We start from the raw sequence: 24,217 nt of genomic DNA, 5'->3' as shown, positions 1-24,217 counted from the left end.
TTTCATGACCAAAATAATCAGTGCAGAATTTAGACTTTTCAGGTTTTCCATGACCGTATGAACCCTGACAAAATAAAAACACTCAATTTCAAAGACTAAGGGATATTTTTCCAGTTTCCCAGTCCATATTTTAATAAATGAAAAAGTTAAACTGGTATAGTACTTTCTAGAAACCAAGAACACTATAAGATTAACACACTACACTTAACCGAACACTGATGGTCTACCTGGAGGACTACATTGAGCACTAGGGGACTGACCCAGGATACAGTGCCAATCCATATCTGAGCATATACATATACTCACACAGAAGATACATACACAGTCACACACACACACACACACGCACACACTAGTGACATTTAGAGAAACCAATTCACCTAGGAGGAAAGCAATGTCCTCAGAGGAAACCTACACGGTAACAAAAGGGAGTCCCTGGACCACAGTGCTGGGAGGTAAATGTGCTAATTTGCCTGGTAAATAGTGTACACTGTTTTCAGGTAATTATTAACAAAATGGTCCTTTAGGGTCACACCTTGTCCCAACAGCAAGCAGTATGTTTAGGAATCATGAGCAAAATCAAAATCAACCAATGAAACGCCTTTGTGTGGTTTCTATTTGACACATTAGGTTGTTTCATGTTGATGTTCAACACGGCATTTGAAACAAATTGGCAGGTTAGTGTATGATGACTATGACTTTATTTAATATTTAAGAACGACATTATATAAAAGTAAGAAAATTACAAGTACAAGTGTACTGTTCAGGAAGTAAAGCCAACATTCTGTTGTTCTCTGTTATCTTTAAGTTACTAATATATTGTGTCTAATACACACTAATGGACAAAAGTATTAGGACACCTGCTGATTCATTGTTTCTTCGTAAATCAAGGGTATTGAAAGGGTAGGTAGGTCTCAGTTTGATGGCGAATGAGTCTCGATTTGTGCTGCGACATTCAAATGGTAGGGTCAGAATTTGGCGTCAAAAACATGAAAGAATTGATTCATCCTGCCTTGTATCAACGGTTCAGGCTAGTGGTGGTGGTTGTGGTGGTGCAATGGTGTGGGGGATTTTTTCTGGCACACTTTGGGCCCATTAGTACCAATTAAGCATTGTGTCACATCAACGCCACAGCCTACCTGAGTATTGTTGCTGACCATGTCCTCCATCCCTTTATGACCACAGTGTACCTGTATCTTCCGATGCTACTTCCAGCAGGATAATGCGCCATGTCATAAAGCGCCAATCATCTCAGACTGATTTCTTGAACACAACAATGAGAGAGTTCACTTTCCTGGAATGTCCTCCACAGTCACCAGATCTCAATCTATAAGAGCAGCTTTGGGATGTGGTGGAAGAGGAGATTCACATCATGGATGTGCAGCCGATAAATCTGCAGCAACTGGAGATGAGGATATCATGTTAATATGGACCAGAATCTCTGAGGAATGTTTACAGTACCTTGCTGAATCTATGTCACGAAGGATTAAGGCAGTTCTGAAGGCAAAATGGGGTTCAACCCAGTACTAGCAAGGTGTATCTCATAAAAGGGGTGGTGAGTGTAAGCTATGTGTACACTATGTGAATAAGTTGTAGGCCCTACAGCCTAACCAAGAAGTGAATCTTCCCCATTGTAGTGGCTGAACTAATTTGTTAGATGGTGTGTCCATAAACATTGTAGTCAAATTTGGCTTAAACAATGTGCTTCATTGTCAATAATCAATATAACAATATATAGAATGACTCTTTGGACAAGATAAACAATCCTGTGTTGGCACCATGTCTAATGCCAGGCATGGGCTAGAGGGGTATAACGCCACTCAGCATTGAGCTGTGGAGCAGTAAAACCGTGTTCTCTGGAATGATTGCGCTAGAAAGCTTTTTGCTGGAGAGTAAGTCAGGATAAACGCTCTTTAATAATAAACTGATTAAAAAAGATAAAAATTAATGAGCAGGTTTCCCAATACTTGCTCATGTAGTCCATGCATAAAAAATAACAAAAACAACACATATGAAGAGTTAAAGAGCACGAGTCTAAAAGCTTCAGTCAGACAGCTGTAGATTAAATGATGTGTATTTTTGTGATAACCACTGCAATCTGGAGTCCTTCATGAACTTTTAACCTGAGATCACAGAATCAGACCAGCATTAAACACTCCCAACTCCACACTGGCTCTTCCACTGGCAGGACATTGGAGCAGGGGAGATTCGAATCCATTGTTTTTACTAAAACCCGAGCTTTGTAACATAAGGCCTCTTTTATTATAAGGGATAAAGAAAATTCTATTAAAGTGTGCAAGCTCCATCAAACTGTACTCTCCAGTGGGAGATGGCAGGAGACTGCCATTCAGCAAAAGCGCAAGAAAAAAAAAAACAACTTTTTATTCTTCTTGTGTGAATTATGGCACAAGATATAATGTGGGGTGCTAAAACAAAAGCGGGCGCACAAGCTAAGCCCTGAAATATGTAGGTCAGGCATTCGGCTCCTGAAACAATAGCACCATCCCATTCAACTGTTCTTCAGCTCAGTGTATATAAAACAGAAACAGAACCACAGATAAAAAAGAATAGGGCCGTAAGAGTAAGAGAGAGTGAGAGAGAGAGAGAGAGAGAGAGCAAGACACACACAGACAATAGACAGGTTTCCATCAAAGTTACACGTAATTATGAAATTTTGGCTAAAAAATGCAAAGTAGGTTGTCTTTCTATCCTGTAAAGTTAACAAAGAAAGTTTAGATGATGTAGAATATAATAGCTGAATTAAAACAAGAGAAATAATAATCTGATTAGAAATATTTGTCCATAACAGATATTGATATTTGCAGTATTCTTTTTTAAAGTCTGAAGCCAGCCAAATAGAGCAGTGACCTGCCTAATGAGAGCTAAAATCTCTGTCAAATATGCCTGGGAGTGCAAACACACCAGACAGTTCTGGTAGAGAACCATTTTCTAGACCATTTCAAGAATAAGCAACCTAAACCAACCTTTTAAAAGCTTTTTGTCATTAAGAGCAGTAGAATGTAGGGTGGTACAGGGTAGCACAGGGATAATAGGGTAGTATAGGAACAGTATAGTTTATGGTAGTATAGGGTCACATTAAATGTTGTAGGGTGATATAGGGCAGAATAGTGAGTATAGGGAGTTTAGGGCGGTATAAGGTACTATTAAGTAGTATAGTGAGTATAGGGAGTTTAGGGTGGTATAAGGTACTATAAAGTAGTATCAGGCATGATATGGTAGTGTATGGAGTATAGGGAAAAAATAAATAGCATAAGGTAAAGTAAAAGGTATTGAATAGAGTATAAGGCACTATAATCATCACATCAGGGTACTAATTTTTTTTTTTGCTGTTTTTAGCTAAATAAAAATTCACATTGTTCTCATTTCTACTAGAGACAGATTATATCTGTCCAGTATCATTTATTTTACTTCTGTATATATGGAGATATTTGAAGTGCATTATAAGTATCATGACATTCTGGATCATTGACTTCTGTTACAAATTTGATGAATTATTATTACTATTTTTTTATATCTCAGTTAGGGGTGCGGCATATGATATCATATGAAATAATAAAACAAAATTATAAATTTTTGCAGTAGTATATTCTTGATTTTTTTTTTTTTTAATTCAGTGTTTTGTCATATCGGTAAGTGTATCGTTATCGCGAAAAGACCACAAAATATTGTGATATTATTTAAAGGCCATATCGCCCACCCCTAGTAGAGAAGCATACTGATTATATGGTTGTATATGGTGTTACAGAGTGGTATAGGGAATATAGTGTATTATGGGTGAGTATAGAGGAGTTTTGGGAGTTTAGGCACTATATGATAGTATAATGAAGTACAGGATAGAATAGGGGAGTATAGGGTAGTATAGGGTTGAGACAGATAGCGAGAGAGAGGAAGAGAGAAAGAGAGAGAGCGAGAGAGAGAGAGAGAGAGAGAGAGGACAGAGAGATGCAGATAGTGTGTGTGAGAGAGGAAAGGAGAGGAGAGGTAGAGCAGTAGGAGAAGTGGAGGCAGCTGTAGGGTTAAATCGATAGTGTGTGCAGTACCAGGCCGTGTTGCCGTGGGCTGTGTTGTCAAGGTGACAGAGGAGCTCCAGGGTCTGTGGGCTGTTTGATGAATCGTCGGGGGATTCGTGGCTGCCTGATTCCCATTCCAGGGGCATCCTCCACACCGCTGCACAAGTTAGCACACGACTCTCTGAGGCTGCCCAACGAGACACACACACACACACACGGTCAGAATCTCACATCAGCATGCACCCACACACTGTCTCCCCCTCACACGAGCAGATGGATGCATTTAAACGCCAGCTCAGTTGGTGTGAGGACAGAGGAGAGACGAGGCACGGCACACACACACTCTGCATCTGCACAAACACCATGAACAAACACAGCTAACTAGGGCTGCTATGAATACTCTTGCAATTACTCTCTCAAATATACTCTCAATTACTTATTTAAATAATAAATAAATAAATAAACAAATAATGCATAATTACAGTAAGCTACATAGATCCTGGTGGTTAGAAGTAAACAATATAGCAAAAATACCATAGCATGATAATTAATGCATTTTGCATATTTTAAAAAATGTACAATATGTTTAACACTATTTTGATTGACATGATTTTTTTTTCTTAAAGCAACAATCTGTAGATTTTGGGGATTTAGAGACCTCTCTGGTGAGAATGAATAATTGCACAGAGCAAATTATAACAGTGCTTAGAGGAGTAATGCAGGTTAATGTAACTAAATTGTATTAATTATTATAATATTTTAGTATACTGTTGTAATCAATTTGTTCATTTATGGTATACTGTCAAAATGTAGAACAAAATGACATCCAACAGACCTACCAGACCACTCTGATTTAGAGTCAATATATTAGATGTTGCAGGGATGGTGGTGCCAGCACACCAATAACACTAATTAGAATATTTTGTTCTATCTTAACTCAGGAATACTAATGCTTTCAATTCAAAGAGAAATCTTAGAGACTAATCTCTAAATCAGGAAGGCATATCACATGGCATGAGTGCCCAAACGTCTATCTATCATCTAACTAATGACGAACATATATATCATCGAATAGTACAACCCAAAATCATAAAAAGCTGGCACAGTATTAAAAATGCCAATGTATTAAAAGAGTCTTTCTTACATTTACCTTGGCTTTTATTTGATTGCAGACAATATTAACCCAAGATATTTCATGTTTCATCTGGTCAAATTAAATGTATTTATATACTTATAAATTCCTGTATTTCAGTCCTGCAACATATTCCAAAAAAGCTATCAAAGGGGCAATTTAGGGCTATTCATGAAACAATATATATATATATATATATATGTATATATACGTATATATACATATATATATATATATACGTATATATATATACGTATATATATATATATATGAAGATATATGAAGATACCAAACAGGTAATAGCAACAAGTGACAGTAATCATGACTTAGTACAAACTGACTTAGAGCAAAGATGGACAGAGGATCTCCAGTTTGTAACAAATGCATAAGAAAACGATTGAAATGTCTGAAAACAACGTTTTGAATTGAAAGATTAAAAGGGATTCTTAAGCTTTTACCACTATAGAGCATAATATCATTAAACCATTTAAAGAATCCAGGGGAATTATATATGTAAACCCAGGGCCCAGACCTCAACATCATTGAAGGTGGTTGAAAAGACATGTATGGTGAGAAGCAGATGAGAAGGTTTCTGATTCATTTAATTAAATTAAATTTAAATTAGTTAAAAATTGTTTAAATCCATCCCAAGCTTACCAGTTTTAACATTATTAAGCACTGACTGACCAAACTAGGTAATGTATGACATTGTTTATATTTATTCTAATATAAGTGTTTTACTCAGTAAATATACTTACTGTGCAAACTGAGCTTTTTCATTTTATAGGTGCCTAAAATGTGGCATGGTACTGTAAATATGTAATGGTTTTGGCTTGAAAAAAAAACAGACAAATAAAGGGTGGCCTCAGACCACAATATATAGCACATACAGCATATACCGTATGTTTACTTAGAGTAACAAGCATGTGTGGTCTCCTTCTAGTTCATATATCAATGTCTCTCATTCTCTCCCTCTCTCTCATTCTCTCCCTCTCTCTCTCTCTATCACATGCTGCCTCTAGAGGCATGCTCTGTCACATGCAGACACCCTGCCTCTGTTGTCTTCCTCACTGTACTGTGGAGACATTTCGATTGGATTTCTGCAATTAACTAACTGCTGTGCTCTTTAGGTAACAGTGCTACACAGGAGAAAACCCTTGTTTGTGTGTAATTTGTAGTCTGAACAAAATCTGAACAAAAATGAAGAAAAACAACTATTCACAATTAAGTAAAAAAATAAATTCCCATTAAGTGTAATTAATGGAACAATCCAGTATCAAATGGACTTGGGGATCGTGAAACATAATGATGGGTACAAACGTTTGTAGAATATTGCAAATTAATAGTTAAGTCATTTATCCTATGAAGGAACACATATGGAATCATGTAGTAATGTAAAAATGTTAAACAAACCAAAATACTCAGTAAAGGTGCTCTTATCTGGGAAGCTGTTAACTTGTGGTTTCTGAGGCTGGTAACTCTAATGAACTTATTCTGTGCAATAAAGGTAACCATTGGTCTCCTTTTCTAGGGCGATCCTGATGAGAGCCAGTTTCATCATAACATTTTTGATGTTCTTTTTTACTTTTCTTTACTTAGTTGAGTAGTTCTTGCTATAATATGGATTAGAACATTACTCAAATTCTATTTACTGTATACCAACTCTACCTCTTCACAACTTTACAACTGATGCTCTCAAACACATTAAGAGAACAAGAAATTCAAGTAATTAACTTTTGACAAACTCAGCACAGCTGTTAACTAAAGCCATTCCCGGTGACTCTACCTTACAAAGCTAACTAAGAAAATCCAGCCAAGATGTGCAAAGCTGTGTCATCTAAGCAAAAGGTGTTACTTTAAAAAATCTAAAATATAAATCATATTCTGGTTTGTTTTACACTTTTTTTGTTTATTAAATGAATTAATTTGTTTTTTATATATATTTTAGATTATTTTAGTATTAATGTACAATACAGATGATTTTTAATGATGTTTAAATGAAAAAAAAACAAAAAACAAACAAAAAAAAAACACTGAATTTAAGGTATGTCCAGACTTTTAACTGGTACTGGTGGAATTACCTAAATATTAAAATATTTAACATTTAAAAACCAAACCCACAATACCTTATTTAAATATGGCACTGCAGGTGTGCTGGTGCATTTAGTCTGTTTCAAGTTGTTTGCAAACCTGAGAAAAGCAGAATATCAGGACACATATACTGCCCACCCTTAATTACACGCTCTGCTTCTCGGCTACTGTCCCACAGCACTTCTAACATGATGAGTGCTGCTGGAGAATTACTGCTATTCTTCATCCTTCATTACTGTAAAGTAGCTGCTAACCAAGTGTGTTCCATCGAGAGTGGGAAGGCCTGGCCTGAGCTGTTCTGGGATCAGATAGTGGCGTGCGAGCGTGGCTGAGGGAGTGGTGGGGGTGACGTGAGGCCACAGACGCTCCCCTCTCCGCTTTTGACTCAGGCTGCTCCATTAGATTGAATGCCACGGTAATTACATTCTTCTTTTGAACTCTGCTGTGACATCTTGTGCATCGGCCTCATTACAATCGAGATGAGGAGGGAAGCGAGAAAGAGAGAGAAAAAAAAATACCAGAATCTCTGTTTTCACTCGCTCTTTTCAGAAAGAGAGACGCTCCCTATTATTCAGATTGTCATAAACCAGTCAAGGCCACAGGCGCCAGTCATATAAACTCAGGATTTAATTACATTTTTCCCTTCCAATCGTTTCTTCGTGTTCGTTTAATTTTTTAATTGCCTTGTGGCAAGAGCGCAGAGCTGGGAGTGCCAAAATGTGACATGTTCCATTACCACTGCCGCTGGTGGAACACGAATCGGGGAGACTGAGAGTGGACTCCTGCTCGGTGAAGGCACTGATACACTTCTACATATCCTTCTGTGTTCGTTCTGATTGGAATGATTTTACACACCAAATAAAATCGATCTCTATTGGTGCTTTTCTGCTGCATGCTAGGTCACAATATTCAATCAATTTTCCACTATTACAATTTCTTCTTTCTAAATGTAGCTGGCCACAAAGCATAAATACTACATCATCTTCAGACAGTACATAGATATAGTAACAATTGTTAAAAAAAAAAAAAAAAAAAAAAAAAAAAAAAAAAAAAATCAGCGTTTCCTGAAAATAGTCAAAAAATTCCCATAAACAGGCTCCGAGTGGTCCAGTGGACTAAGATGCTGCCACTATAGTCAGGAGATCACCGGTTCGAATCCTGTTTATGTAGCTTGCTATCGGCTACCCCTGTGGGAGCACAATTGGTCTTGCTCTCTCTGGGTGGGTAGATGGCGCTTTCTCCCTTCATGAATCCAAAGGGTGATGTTGATCAGCACAAGGCGTCTGTGAGCTGATGCATCAGAATCAAGTCGCTGCGCTTTTCTCCGAGTGTGCTGTGATGCTACTCGGCAATGCTGCATCAGCAGCAGTATGAAAAGAGTAGGTGGCTGACTTCACAGGTATCAGAGGAGGCATGTGCTATTGGGAGAAATATGGGATAAAAATGAAAAAAAAAAAAATCTCAAACACTACACACTACTAAACCTTGTGAAAAGCTTTTCTAGAAGAGTTGAAGCAGTTCTAGAGATGCCAAAGTGTCCGGAACAGGGTTTGTAGTTAGGAAAGTGAGAAGGTAGAAGGCAGTAGTGACATCCAGCATGCTAAAACTCAGCTAAAGCACAAGGCCATCCTAAGCACAGTGAACCAAGGCAGACTTGGAAGCATGCTGTCAATCTGGAGAAGGTGTGAGCTTCCTGGCCACAAAACACAAATACTACATCATCTTCAGACAGTACACTGACAGTAACAATTGTTAATCAGCGTTTCCTTAAAGATTTTTTTTCCGAAGTTAGTAATGTTAGCTATGGATAGTATACTTAGCTGAGCTAACTTAGCATTTGTTTATTTGTCAAAAGACTGGCTTCCTTTCTCCGTATAAATTTTACTCACATTCAATCCACTGTGTCTTTCTGTGCTCTCCAAAGGGCTTTGATTTAATGTACAGTGAAATGAAAATGTTTGGTTACTCCTGATCATGTTCATGATTTTGCTTTATAAATCATTGGTTGTTCAGATCAGCAATTTCAGTTAAATATATCATATAGCAGATGAACACAGTGATATTTGAGAGGTGAAATAAAGTTTATAGGATTTACAGAATGTGTGCAATAATTCTTTAATAATAAAACAAAATTAGGCAGGTGCATAAATTTGGGAAACCCAGCAGAAAAATGACATCAATATTTAGTAGATCCTCCTATCGTAGAAATAACAGCCTCTAAACTTTCTAGCTCTACCCTATAGCTTCCAACGAGAGTCTCGTTTCAGGTTGAAGGTATTTTGGAACATTCTTCTTTACAAAAACATCTTAGGTTCAGTCAGATTTAATGGTTTCCGAGCATGAACTTTAAATCACATCACAGATGCTCAATAATATTTTCATGATTTATAAAGGAAAATCATGAAAATGATTAGGGGTGCCCAAACTTTTTCATACCACAGTAGTACCATCAGAATAATGTGTGGTGCACTGTGGGATAAAACAATGCCAATTATTACTATGATGAGTATGATGTGGGCTTTACCCTACATTAGAATGTCTTGCTCCTGTATCCTGTGTTTCAAATCAAAAGCCCTCTGCAGAGGATGGGTCTTTTAAGAGAGTTCATGTCCTAAAATCAGCAAAGGATTTTAAGACTTGGTCGTGTCTTCATCAAAAATACCCCTTGCTTCAATGTCTTGGTAGAGCTACTTAAGATAAGTTTTCAGTGTCCCTATCTTGGAACACAGGGGACATATTAATGTTTCTATTTTGCCCACGGTACACAAGTTAGATGGGCGGGGGTGACATTATAGACCACCTGGATAAAAACTTAATCCTTTGGGGTTCCAATGCCAGATGTCCTTCTAGAAGCTCACACCTTCTCCAGATTGACAGCATGCTTCCAAATCTGCCTTGGTTCACTGCGCCTAGAATGGCTTTGTGCTTCAGCTTCAACTCTTCTAGAAAAGCTTTTCACAAGGTTTAGTAGTGTGTAGTGTTTGAGATTTTTTTTTTTTCATTTTTATCCCATTTTCTCCCAATATACACGGCCATTTACCCAACCCACACATTAGGACTCCCCCTATCACTAGTGATGCCCCAACACCAGGAGGGTGAAGACTAGCACATGCCTCCTTCGATACATGTGAAATCAGCCACCGTCTCTTTTCGAACTGCTTCTGATGCAGCATTACCGTGTAGCATCACAGCGCGCTCGGAGGAAACCGCAGCGACTACATTAGCTCACAGGCGCCTTGTGCTGATCGACATCACCCTTTGGAGTCATGAAGGGAGAAAGTGCCATCTACCCACCCAGAGAGAGCAAGACCAATTGTGCTCCCACAGGGGTAGTCGATAGCAAGCTACATAAACAGGATTCGAACCGGTGATCTCCTTATTATAGTGGCAGCACCTTAGTCCACTGGACCACTCGGACCACTGGACCAATTTTTTTGACCATTCTTCCAGAAGTGCATTTGTGAGGTCAGACACTGATGTTAAACGAGAAGATCTGGCTCATAGTCTCCACTCTAATTCATTTCAAATGTGTCCATCAGGTTGAGGTCAAGACTCAATTTGCATTGTGCAGTCATATTGAAAGAGTAAGGAGCCATCCCCAAACTGTTCCCACAATGCATTTGTGCAAAATCTCTTGGTAGGCTTGAGCAACAAGAGTTCCTTTCACTGGATCTCATGATTTCACTGTATCCTCTCAATTATTTGAATAGTGTTGTTCTGGTGGCATCTCTGATATTCTAAAAGAGCAGGGGTAAATAACTAGTGAAATCCCTACTTAAATCTGTACTTTACCATCTTAAACTTGAAAAATAAAGGCTAGCAGTGACAGCACTATGGGTTGATAATGGAAAAACACAAGGGAAGACAGATAGAAGAGGACAGGGAAGGACTCACTCTTGTTATAGCACGTGGTCAGCACTCCTTTGTCAGCGGGGCTGGCGCTGATGTGCCATATCTCACCAGCATGATGCAGAAGCACATTCTTATTAATGATATTGTTCTCATCATCAAAGTCAATGATGTGGATCTGCAGAACAGAAAAAAAAAATAAAATGGAGGAAAGGACAAGGCTGAAGTAAATACACAGAGCAATGGATATAAGAGCGAGAGAGAGAGAGAGAGAGAGAGAGAGAGAGAGAGACACTGGTACTGCCCCCTTATTTCAACTGAAGAGCAGTTCAAAGAGCCAGGACTTCACTCTGAGACATTTGCTTTAATATGACAGTAAATGAAATCATAAGCAAAGAAATCACTTTGGATTTTCTACTTCACACGCCCTGATGCGTATTTCTTCAGCTTTTATCAGTGCTTTATTTCAACTTTGAAGCTGCTGTTAACCGCTCCTTTTGAACTCGTTAGATTCATAACAGTTATGCAGAGCGTCAGACGTTTTTGTGGAGGCAGAGGAGCGTAAAGTTGCAAAGCACAGATTAAAAGTTTTTATCATCAATTTCACCCAGAACCTGGTTAGCAAAACTATTCAGCACTAAAGTGGTTCAAACCTCTTAGAAACATTTGAAAAACAGCAGACACATAAAATACTGAGACTGATTTCAAAGGAAGAAAAAAGAAAAATTGTATCAATCTTAAGAATATAAATTGTAAAAGATGACTGGCTTTTTACACAGCATGGGGTTTATGTAATTGTAGCTTTTGAACCAGATACACATGTAACACTTTTACAGACACTACGTACAGTACCTGCCTGGACTAGAGATCTAAATAATAGATAGGTAATAGAAGGTTAAAAAGTTATGATCACACAAACAACACAAAAATTGTAGGTTATTGTGCTTCTAAACTGGTGCCTCTAGATGGATAGTCATTTTCTTTATAGGGGGAGGGCTATGTTTTTGTAGGGGTATGTTTATAGAGGCTATATACTTTTTACTATGCTGTCTGCAGCAAAGAATAATGTACCCAAATAAACACTTTATATTTAAAATATTGATTTATCTTAATTAGCACATCACATAGTGCCATTTCTCTTGAGCATATCGAGATAAGAGGCTTTTAGTCATATCAACCAGCTGTTAAACACTAAAGTCAACACCCACTACTTTTTTTCTTATTTATTCTATTCAAATTTATTAAGTTTCCGAACCTTCTGAAACCAGAATATTTTGATCAGTTTAACCAGGCAGAATCATTCAAACATTATAACAGCCTAATGTGATTTTATATTGAGCTATTTGCTGACTTTATTAAAGAACCCAAATAATTATCATATATTTAAGTCTGACAGTGTACATGTAAAAAGCATTTGGAACTTGAAAAATATTAAATATATAAATATATATATAATGTAGTTTTCTGAGCATATTGAGGATATTATCATTGGCTACCTGTTAGATTTCGTATAGATTATAAAATACTTCTCCTGACGTATAAATCCCTTAATGGTCTGGCCCCGCATTATCTACAGGAACTCCTTACTCCTTACAATCCGCCGCGTTCACTCCGCTCCCAAGACGCTGGCCTGTTATTAGTCCCGCGTATTAGAAAAAACTATGCAGGAGGAAGAGCGTTCTTTTATAAAGCTCCCCAACTTTGGAATAGCCTCCCTATTGATATACGGGACTCAGACACACTCTCAATCTTTAAATCTAGACTCAAAACATTTCTATTTGCTCAAGCTTTTGAGTAATGTCTCATTACAATTTTCTTCCTCTTACAGCTTATCCAGCAAATATAAACCCTGTCCTAATCATCTGCTTTCTCTTTCTCTCCCCATGTCCTGAGCTGCTGCTACCAGTGCCCATCCCACTCCAGCAGAGTTTTATAAAACCATTCTAACCCCTTTTTCTTCCCTCCCCTCTCTGTTCTCTCTCTCTGTCTTTCTCACATGTGATGAGACGCCTGGCCGGCCGGTCTTCCTGGATGTGTCCATCTGTGGTTCCAGCTTTCAGGAATCAGCCCTGTCCTTCTACTCATCAGAATTATTTCACAACCCTTCTAACTTCTGCTTTTTTTTCTCTTCCTTTCCTTTCTGTTTTCTCTATCTATCTCTTTTACATGTATGGAGATGCCCTGTTCCTGATGTTCCCAGCCTGGCTCTCCACTGCCCGCTGTGTTGTTCTCCGGCTCTGCAACCCTGCACTGATTACCATTAACACACTCAGTATCTGTTTCTGTATTAGCCATAGCTCTATAGTTTGTGCCCATCACATTCTTATATTCATAAATTAGTACCTGTTACATTAGCTATAGTTCACATTAATTCTCTGTACTGTTTTTGTTCTGTTATTTGTTTGTTGTTTGTTTGTACTGAGCGGGTCAACCCGAGTAGGATGGGTTCCTCGGACTGAGTCTTGGTTCCTTCCAAGGTTTCTTCCTCTTAAAGGAAGTTTTTTCTTGCCACTGTGTCACCATAAAATTGGCATCTCTGTGGTGCTGCTCATAAGAGGCGTGGACCTGTTTTTCCTGTAAAGCGGCTTTGTGACAACCTTTGTTGTAAAAAGCGCTATATAAATAAAATTGAATTGAATTTAATTGAATCAGTACTTAAAGAAGACTGACTTACTACACTTTTTATTATTAAGTATATAAGAGTACAACTGACCCTGTTTAATTGGATAGAATCCAGCACATTTCGAATATAATCCAATGTATTATGTTTGGGAGAGTAGTTTTGAAGAATCTCTGAATGCGTGTCAAAATTTGGTGACAAACAATGCACATCATCAAAATTTAAACATCCTGATATATAATATTTTCACCATATTACCAAACTTTATTTGGGATTATCATGTATGCATTCTTAGTGCATGAATCTCTCAATTTTCAAGGACTAATCATGAAACAATCATGATCGTATAAAGCTGAAAAAAAAAAAAAACACAATATGGTGAGGGATGGGATTCCTATGAGGGAATATTAATTAGCTGAACCTGAAAATAGCTCACAAGCCAATCTGCCTGGCCACTTTTATGTGTGTGTACAGTGTGTGTACACTGAGTGAGAGGGAAAGAGGAAGAGAGAGGGAGGGAGGGAGAGAGAGAGAGTACTCGAAAGCGCTCATGCTGCTCAGACAGCTGAAAGTCGGAGAGGAAACCATTAACCTTGGGTTGGACCGCATTGGGGGAAAATTATTAGGCAAAGTTATAATTTTATGGAGGGGAGCAATACAAATAAATTCCGATGGCTGGACAGGATAATTGGAGGCAAAAGAAGGTCTTATAATAGGGCCGGGGATGAACGGGGCTCAGGCAGAAGTCGGCACTCATGATTTATACAGCTTTATCCCAGAGATGCAGAGTGACTCATCGCTCTTGGCCACTTGGGCCTCCTTCCCCACCATATTAATTATCTGGGGGGGGGAGGCGGAGAGAGGGCTCAGGTGTAAAATGGGACAGGGTGTCGGCCTCCACTTCGGGTCCCCTCAGTCAGTGCTCTTTAGGGCAGCTGCTGGCAGCGAGCGTGACTCGGTACAGTGCGGCAAGGCGTGGTGCAGGGGAGAGCAGTTCAATTATCAGTTCAACTAGAATGACTAACACAGGCCACTTTAATGACAACCTTCAATATGCAGCACTCTCCAAGGCTTGAGTGGCCATCACTGGAGATGGAGGATGGAATTAGTCCTCCGAGCTCCCTATTAGGGGCACTAATAGCATGGGAGGCCGGCGCACATTATGATAAAACTGGGGGGCTTGTGTTTGACCTGTAGGTCGGAGAGGAGCTCAGGTAACATACTGTATTTAAACATGAATGCGGATAAAACAGCCAGCAATGATCAAGGATGGCTGTTTTAAGTGTTATATTGGTAGTAAGTAGGATTTTATACCTCAGCAGAAATCAGAGGAAACTAGGGCTGACTTTCATTTTTCAGCAGGACTTGGCACACTGCCCACACTGTCAAATGTATCAATTGGTCTTATATAATATTCCAATTTACTTAGATACTGATTGGGTTTTCACAGGCTGTACAATATCACAGAATTTTACAAAAAATGTCATGATTTTAATATACATATATTGTGCAGAGGATTATAGTAATAAACAAATAAACAATTGCACATCCTGCTATGTGACTTTTGCACATGTTCACATTGCAATAACTATGCTAAAACAATATTTGCTTTAGCCCTTATTGATACTGTTGAAAATGTAAGCAAAGGTGTTCTAAAACTGTATACCATCCATTCATGCCTCTCTCTTAAACAATATGATAAAAGAATGGGGCATTAATATGATATCATAGTAACATATCCCATACTATCATGGTTCGTCTTGTTAGTTATACCAGTTGATAACAATGCATTCAACAATATTTAGTGCAACCAAACACCATGAAAACAAGTCCACAGATTAAAGGTGGACAATACTGTAAAACTAATTTAATAATAAACAAAAAAGACATACATACAAAACTACATAAAAATAAATAGGTACTGCAATGCAGCCATCTTGGATTCTGAACTTTTGAGACTATGTGAGTAGGAAATTCCACATGTGGGGACATTACAGTGAAATCTTTCCATCAAAAACTTGTGACACTTTCTAAGAGCTATAAACTCCAAACAGTGGGGTTATAGCTGTAATACGGTACACCTAAGTCTTCACAGAGAAACACTGGGAGTTGTATAACGCATATACGGAACTCTCAGATCCATTTAGAAATAGGAATCATGTGGAGGTTTCCTTATTCTTTGAGCCCCTGCTCTTGTGGCCATAGACTGTTCAGGTCCCCACTCAGTCAGCTTGTATTGTATAACAATTGTGTTTTATATGTCCACGCTTTTAAGTCTGATTCAGTCAGGTGAATCTCAAACTTACAGTGGGAATAGAGTTTATAGATCATCTTAGTCACAAATCATATTAATAAGCATTGTACTCATGGTCGTGGGTACAATTATTTGAGCGTTTGCCACCAATACTTTACCAAAACAGATTCATCAGCAAACCAGAATTAATAAAATATGGCTTATAAAAAATATATATTCTGATTCCTTTTAAACAATGTCTCAGAGTGAATGCTAAACATGTGTGCACAGTTTGCTTCTTAAAACTAGCTTAATCATTAGATCACAGTTGAAGAATTTATACAAATGCTGGAGGGTATTTCTCCTCCAAGTTTGAGATGTTGAGGAGCCGCCACTTAAAATTCTTGATATGCAGCATATTTTAGCTGTTTTTCTTCACTTGAGCACTCTAATCTTGTCAATTGAGTCAATACTTAATGGACCTTGAGAATAACTATTCAAAAACATGCTGTATATATCATCCATTTCAATTTAAACTTAATTTACACACCAAACAGAACAAGCCATACTCCACAAACATGTCAACACCCTCCAACACCCTCTAACTCTGTTTCTAAGTGTCTCTCGGTCGAGTTGTCCGTAGGTCTGCCTGTCTGTCCATCTGTCTCTCTCTCACTCTCTCACATACACCCCTTCAGGCTAGTATTATTCGGCTTTTCCAAAAGCCTCAAAAACGAACAGGTCCTCCAGAGAGCTGTAATTGCCACTAGCAGGTAAATGAGATTGAGAGGGCAGCTGTCTGAACCCGGGGCTAGATATGATGGAAGTGCTGGACTCCAGCAGAGGGATTCAGGGATCAGATCAGAGGGAGAATAAAGAGAGTCCAGGATTTTTTATAACAGCATCCTTATAGTACCCAATACATCAAACCAACATCCGGCTACTAGGGAAGTCCCTTTACGGATAGAGAAGAGCACTGTTTCAGCAATGCTTAATGTTACCATTCAAAACAAGCCAATACAATAAACCCCAATGACTTCTCCAATAATACAAAGCTTCAGGCAGTTTAAACTGCTCACTATGAGTAGTATTTTTATTTAGATGCTGATCTTAACCTTTCATTTCTGCTCACATTAGGCTAAATTAATCCGCTCCATCCAGGTCAATGTATCTTTTAATATTATGCTTTTTCATTTATTTTTTTGGTAAATCACTCAAACATGTGGACTGTTCAATGGTAAGCATATCATTTTAGAATTGTATAGTTTTAGAGGATGATGAATATAGATTTATGTAACTTTTTTGTATTTCTGGTTTAATGGTGATGATTTCACCATGTGTCTGAAACATTTGATTGAAAGAAGTTTTTGTTTAACTGGGGTCAACAAAACAAATATAGAAATTAACGTTTTTTTTATGACATTAAAGGGTTAAATAATGTAATGCAATTAATACAAATAATTTTGATGTTTATATCTGCTTTCAATTAGAGTTAGATAAAATGACTAAAAAGGTTATATCTCAATATGCTTTAGAGTAATGGTAATTTATGATTCCATTTCGATAAAAACCTTAACAAAGTATAAAGTTGGAGGATCAGTATTTATTTGTAACAGCCAAAACACAGTATCTGATGTCCTGGATCTGCTCCATTAATTGCTTTGCTCAAGACTGTATTCTGTTAAGTGTCCTCCAGAAATAAATTATGCACAGATGGTAACCTTAATGGAAGACAGTTTTACAATACATTTTTTCTAGTATCTTCTATAAAATAGATTTGAAAATATTGATATTTTTAATTTATTGGTGGGCCTGAATCCTAAACAAATTTTTACCCCTTCAACAAGATCCCAATCCATCCACACCCAACCATTCACTTACTCACAAACATCCAGGGTGAGTTTATTATTCACCCATTTATATAATGTGTGTTTTTTTGGAGGCAGAAGGAAACAGTAGTAGGGTAAAGGAAGGGAACATGCACAGAGAGAACTCTTCATGCACAGTGACTGAACCCACAATTCTGTGCAGCCCAATTATTATTATTATTATTTTTTTTTTTACAAGTTTTGACATAATGTGAATCTGGCAGCTGTTCTTTGAACTATGTCCAAACAAGTAATAAATGTACCAATAGAAATCCTCTAAAATTATTTGGAATGAAGTATTGTTACACTGCCTTTTATAGAAAGTTAAGAATATTTTTTCCAACTTCTGTAAAGTTAAAATTTTGGAGATACAAAGTTTGTGTGATATTACTAAAGCACAACAATTTATTATATCTTCATATATCAGCTAACCCCAAAATTTTTGGTGAGACATAAGCAAAATTGGTAAAAAAATGTAAGGCTACTTGATTTGTGCATCTCACAGTGATTAAAGAGCTGTATTGAAATTCCAGAGCTTTTCACTGATGAAGTATAAATTAAAAACAGAGCATTTTTAAGGAAATTCCATTCATAAAGAAAGAGTCTGACTTATGTAGAATCTTATATGATCATTGCATGTTTACCTGATTATCAAACTTGAGCGACTGAGTGCCTACTAAGAACCTTATCGCGTCAGTTTCAGCAGTCTGAGCAGTCAAAGCACGGGCCTGAAACACAAGAAGGAAGAGAGATATTAGATGCACAAAGATGCAAGACTTTTTTTAAGTTCAGTAAATATTTTAATACAGGATTGAAAAACAGAGATGTACATAGTGTTAAAATGTTCTGATGGTTTTGTAGTGTACAGGCAAGAAATGCTGAATTTTAAAAAATATCTACTAAAATGTATTGCAATGTATTACAATATTTAGTTGGTCAGCCATCTTTATATATTGATAATATGCTCTAAGAAGCATATTGTTTAACACAATAAAGATATATCATATTAGACATGAATCTTGCCTGCACTGTTATATAAAAAAATCATTACAAGAACAAATAATATTTTGTTACATTGTAGTTAATAGTTTTGAAGGTGTTGACCAGAGCTAGTATTGAATAATTTGGATTAAAAAAAAAAAACACTTGGCTGTAGTAAAGTGCAAAGCCATTTACATTTGATAAGAAAATAATAATTGGAATAGACAATTTGTTAAATTAAGGGGAGAGACTACATATATCATCACCTTTTTACAACTTTTTTTGGCCTAAATTCTCTACTCATGATGCTGTATGGCCACATGGGTTAAAGGCTATAGAATATTGTTCAGTCTTGTCGTTGGCTTTTATGGATTTTTATTCTGAATTTTAGTTGTCAAAATAGTTTATAAAGCTACCTAATAAGTCAATACAATTTGTGGCTGCTAAAATATTAAAATGTTAACTGTTTTCTGTCTTTTTAAAAATGTTAAATAAGGATTGGTTTCGGTTAGCTCTACTGCTTGTTTGTAGGATAAAACCGCTGGTCATTTTTAAGTAGCCATAAAAAACAGTATCTCTTAATGACAGTCACAAGAACTGCAACACACGGTCATGTTATGACAGTGATGTTTTAAACCATTATTACTACCTACAGGCAGTGCTTACAAAAAAGCCATACCTGGGGTGTAGCATGAATTCACCCTCAAAACGTCACTTTTATTATTAACACATAGGTTACAGAGACGAGAAAGAAACTAGTTTAAGATATTTAGCTAAAACATTGGCTGAACGTTATGTTTATACTGTATATAGGATAAATAGCTACCTAATAACTACCCTAGCTAGCTAACTAGTTAGCTTAACTAACGTTAACTACATATGCTAGAGTTAACTAGTCAACGACCTAAATTAGCCTAGCAAACCTACTGTAGGTTAGGTTAGTAAACACAGATACTGTACCTGAAACTCCAGACCATAAATGACAGGAGCGTCGTCCTCCATGTCTCCAAACCTCTGGCTTATGAACAGAAGCTGTAAAATATGTATATTAGGCTGTATTTATTGCTACAGAAAGGCTTTTTCATTCATAATAATACAGGTTGTATGAATATGTGACAAGAGTCTGCTCTGGCTGGCAGTTTCCGCGAGAGTGAAATGAAATCACGCGCAGGGAAAACTTGCGTAGTCGACCTCCGTTAGAACTGAAGCGTAGCGTCGAAGTTGCGTATCTGCTTCGGGAATACATACTATCAGCTCGGTACGCTGTCTGAGCCTTCTCCCACACCGTACAACTGCTGGCTGCGCATGCGCGTGTTGTCACCCTGTCATCCAGCAGCCGGAGGTGGAAACGAAGGTAAGCATATCGCGTTTATTTATTAGCGTATTTATTAACATTATCTCAGCGATAACACACAGAAAGAGGGGCTTATTATACTAAAACTGTACTGTATCCACTATGTAGCACCACCTAGTTAACCAGCCGACATGTATTAGTGTATTAGCGTAGCTGGGAGCTCAGTGTGACTCCCAAATATATCTATAATGTCTAAAGGTTACTCTGAAAACAGGGAAACAGGGCAGTATTGGGGAATAAGTCATTATTACACAGCTTGTGTGTCTTAATAATACACTAGCCAGGTAAATAACTACATAATAAGAAAGTGGTGTCATCTGACATACAGACAGAATGGGTTTAGCTAGCTAGCTAACTAGCTAACTCTAGCTATGTTGTTATTGTGCATTGCTCTAATAGAGTATAGTAATCAATATTTAATTGAGTTATACTGTCATTTGCACAGTAAACAGACAGTTAACGTTAGCTACACTGCATAGTTACTTAGCTAGTCCCCCAAAAACACACTAAGCTATCTTTTAAGACATAACTAGAAAAACAGCACAACATAAGTTACCAATACTATAGACAATATTAAACTACTAAAACAACATTTAGGACATATAAGTCAAGTCAAGAGGCTTTTATTGTCATTACATCTGAGTACAGGTACACAGTGTAATGAAATTACGTTCCTCCGGAACCATGGTGCAACATAGAACAACAAGCAATAGACAACATAAAGTGCAGGAGTGACGACAGTGCAACATAAAATTATAAAATAATGACACTAAATAACAATAAATACAAAGGAGGAGACAATTTAAAGACAGTGACAGGACAGCGCAGTACCGATACGGTATAATAAAGTGTGTAGTGGGGATAAGGTGCCGAGATGTGTGACATACTGTGACATATAGAACATATATAATCACAGCAGCCCTCATTTACAATGTAACCGAGACAATATGTAGATGAAATAGATATAATAAAGTAAATAGACATAATTAGGTAGCTTAGTACTGCTAATATTGGTGTGCAAAGGAGCATAACAGTACGCATCCATGTGCAGTATAAGCAAAGAGCATTAACACAAAATGCACCGTGCTAAGGCTGGGAGGTTAATCAAATTAGTTTAATTAATCAAATTACTGTTTTAATGTATTTTTTAAAATCTTATCAAATAGAAGCTAACAGAGGGAATCTCAGTAGATAAACATTTGCTTATGTCAGGAATATCTCTAATAGAGCAATACACATTAACTTTATTTTACATTTTTATTAACTGAAATAATGTTAATGTGTATTGATCTATTAGAGTGTAAATATCAAAATTTAAGAGGTTTATTTTGACATATCTACAGCAAACAGGCAGTTACACTTTACAAAGAAATTCTGATTTTGAACTTGTAACTTATATTGGGGGAAAAAGAGACAGAAAGAGTTCCTTACTAATGTACTCTGAATGCAGAAATATGCAGAGAAGTGAAATATCAAATTATGTGGTCTTTACTTTGTGGCATTTATTTTGTTTAGTTTTGATATTTCATTTTATTGTAGTAAGTTTTACACAGGTAGTTGTCATGTTCCTGCTTAGTTTCTTAAAAATGCTCTTAAATTCACTTTTCATGCATATGCATGTTTCTGAAGGCTATTTTTCAAAAATAAATTAATTTGGTTTGTATTCTATAAAAATGCCCTTGATTTTAAAAGAAACTAATGTGGTAAATAAGCAGGTGTGTGAAAAAAAATCTGTATCGCAATACATTGCATTGTTTTTGTTTGTGATACATTATCTAAAAAATGGCATCAAATATTGATAGTTTTATTAAATCCTAGGCACTCCAAACGAATCAAATGAATAGGGTAAATCTGTGGTGAAGAATATTGTTTGTCTAATTCTATGAAATTGATTTAAATAAATCCATAATTCTTGGTATTATTTTATTAGTATTTTTTTTATTAGTATAAGTAACACAGATACTATGAAGTATCGTACAGAATTATTAAACCACACTATGATATAAACCATCATTATTGTGGGCAACATATCGTGATATTGTTATATCTTGAGATGCCCTGTGATTTACCCCTTTACTTTTGTCCATGTTATATTGTATAAGATGATTTCTTCTCCTACCCAGATACAGATCTAGTTTTCTGATATTAATAAAATGTTGATGGTCCTAATCATCTCTCTCTCTCTCTCTGGCAGGAGAGAGTCATGGATAGCGGTGAGGATGCAGCTCAGAGGCCTCTGACTCTGGACATCACAGTCATAGGAGCAGAAGAGCCTGAGGCTCATATCCCCTCAGAGGCTGCCACCATCAGCAGCCAGCCCAACGCTACAGACACTCTCTTTCAGGAGGAGAGCATTGACCTGGATGCAGAAGCGTTTGTTTCCCCTCAGGACGACAGCGGTGCGTCAGTGAGCGTGATGGACAAGCTCAACGACCAAATGATGGAGAGCGTCATGATCTCGGACTCGCCCAACAGTGAGGAAGATGACGTCCCTATTGACTCGCTTTTGGAGCAAGCGGAAGACAAGCAGTCTTTGGACTCCAAAGAGCTTGAAGATGATAAGGAGAAGGAGGCAAAACAAGAAGAGGTGGAGACTGGAACTCTAGAGGGAGCACCTGAAGCTAGAGGGGAACCCGAGGGTTCTTCTTTTGCTGCCGCTTTAGTGGACAAAGGGGAGGCAGAAGTAGAAGTAAATGAAAATGACAGCACAAAGGAAATGCTCACAAGTAGCCATGTTACTGCAGGCACACCTACTTCTGACAGCCCTGAAGGCCAGGAAATGATGCTTGAAGTGGGCGAGGCTGCTGCAGCTGATGCTGCTGCTGAAGCCGCTAAAGAAGAACCCATTCCCGTGTGCACAATTTTTAGCCAAGGCATGCAGCCCAAAACCCTAGTACCTGATGGCTTTCAGCCCACCCTGGTTAAATCCCCAAGCTTTAGCTGTGGCGCCAATGAAACCCCCAATAAACTAGCCCCACTGGTATGCCAGCCCAGCCCCAGCCTCAGCAAGTTCTTCGCTGATAACGGCACGGTCAATCCGGCCTCAGACTTCTTCGACTCATTCACCACGTCCTCCTCCATCATCTCCATTAGCAACCCTAATGCTGAGTCACCCAAGGCTACCTCTGCTGCCCCCCCTGAGCGTCAGCTTTCCTCTGGCTCAAGCACTGTTCCGTCTACTGGGCATCAGGATGGAGGGACTCCTACTGCTTACTTCAGCACTGCTCCACAGGACAGCGCCCCAAAGCCTGTAGTCGGCCCGGCGGAACCTGCAGCAACCATGACTAAGCTCCAAGCGGTCTTCTCCGGCAGCGATGACCCGTTCGCCAGTGCTCTGAGTATGAGTGAGGTAGACAGGCGCTACGATGCCTGGGTGCCCTCCGAGGAGACAAGGAGAGTGCTCATCTCTGTGGCTACTCAGCAGGTCAACCCTGTTTACGTTGAGAGAGACCGCTTGTCCATGCCTGGACTCAAGTTTGACAATTTGCAGGTCAGTGGGCTGTTGCTGGGCAGAATTGCATTGACAGGGATGTAGGCCTGTGGCGATAAGAATTTTTTGTGGACGATGTATCATCCCAGAAATTATTGCAGTACACGATATTTTCGTAATTATAAGACTATTAAATGCCCCTGACATTATGATAAAAGAATAGAATAAAAAAGCAATTAAACACTTTTTATACAGTTTTAGACAGCTAAAATTAAATTATATACTTATCTCTTCACCTACTTTAGTCCACACTGTGTGTATGGAGTCACAGTTATTGAAGCATGACTGGCTGAAATACTAAAATACTGTTCACTGTGAACAAACACACAAATAAACACAATAGACGATATCACGATTATGAAAAATTATTGAGGTCATGTTCATTTATTGTATGATAAATCGATATTGCAATTATTGTGACAGGCCTACAGGGATGTGATGGGTGAAAAGTAAAGAACATCTACCTAGTAATGTTGCTTAACATTGTGATGGATCAGTAAAAAAAAAAAAGTCATACGTTTATACAAATGATAGTAGTAAAAGCGATTGTAATATTACAATATTGCCT

At 37.8% G+C, this 24,217-nt stretch overlaps 2 protein-coding genes across 2 annotated transcripts in view; one reads left to right on the top strand and one right to left on the bottom strand.

The window, feature by feature from the left end:
* The window catches only part of eipr1 (EARP complex and GARP complex interacting protein 1), a 62,033-nt gene extending 42,050 nt beyond the window's left edge, over nt 1–19,983 (bottom strand). Inside the window, exons 1-4 of the mRNA XM_007257305.3 lie at nt 19,766–19,983; nt 18,469–18,552; nt 11,149–11,281; nt 4,062–4,218 (exon numbers count right to left, since the gene is read on the bottom strand). Of these exons, the coding sequence (XP_007257367.3) occupies nt 4,062–4,218; nt 11,149–11,281; nt 18,469–18,552; nt 19,766–19,807 (416 nt within the window). The 5' untranslated portion in view covers nt 19,808–19,983. The remainder of the gene's footprint in view (nt 1–4,061; nt 4,219–11,148; nt 11,282–18,468; nt 18,553–19,765) is intronic.
* A 92-nt stretch (nt 19,984–20,075) lies between these two features.
* trappc12 (trafficking protein particle complex subunit 12) overlaps nt 20,076–24,217 on the top strand; it is a 46,017-nt gene continuing 41,875 nt past the window's right edge. Inside the window, exons 1-2 of the mRNA XM_007257301.4 lie at nt 20,076–20,159; nt 22,354–23,649. Coding sequence (XP_007257363.3) covers nt 22,363–23,649 — 1,287 coding nt within the window. The 5' untranslated portion in view covers nt 20,076–20,159; nt 22,354–22,362. The remainder of the gene's footprint in view (nt 20,160–22,353; nt 23,650–24,217) is intronic.

This window comes from Astyanax mexicanus, chromosome 14 (assembly GCF_023375975.1).
Source record: "Astyanax mexicanus isolate ESR-SI-001 chromosome 14, AstMex3_surface, whole genome shotgun sequence".
Lineage (NCBI taxonomy): Eukaryota > Metazoa > Chordata > Actinopteri > Characiformes > Acestrorhamphidae > Astyanax > Astyanax mexicanus.
Note: the sequence above shows the minus strand (reverse complement) of the source record. Positions and strands in the feature narration are given on the sequence as shown.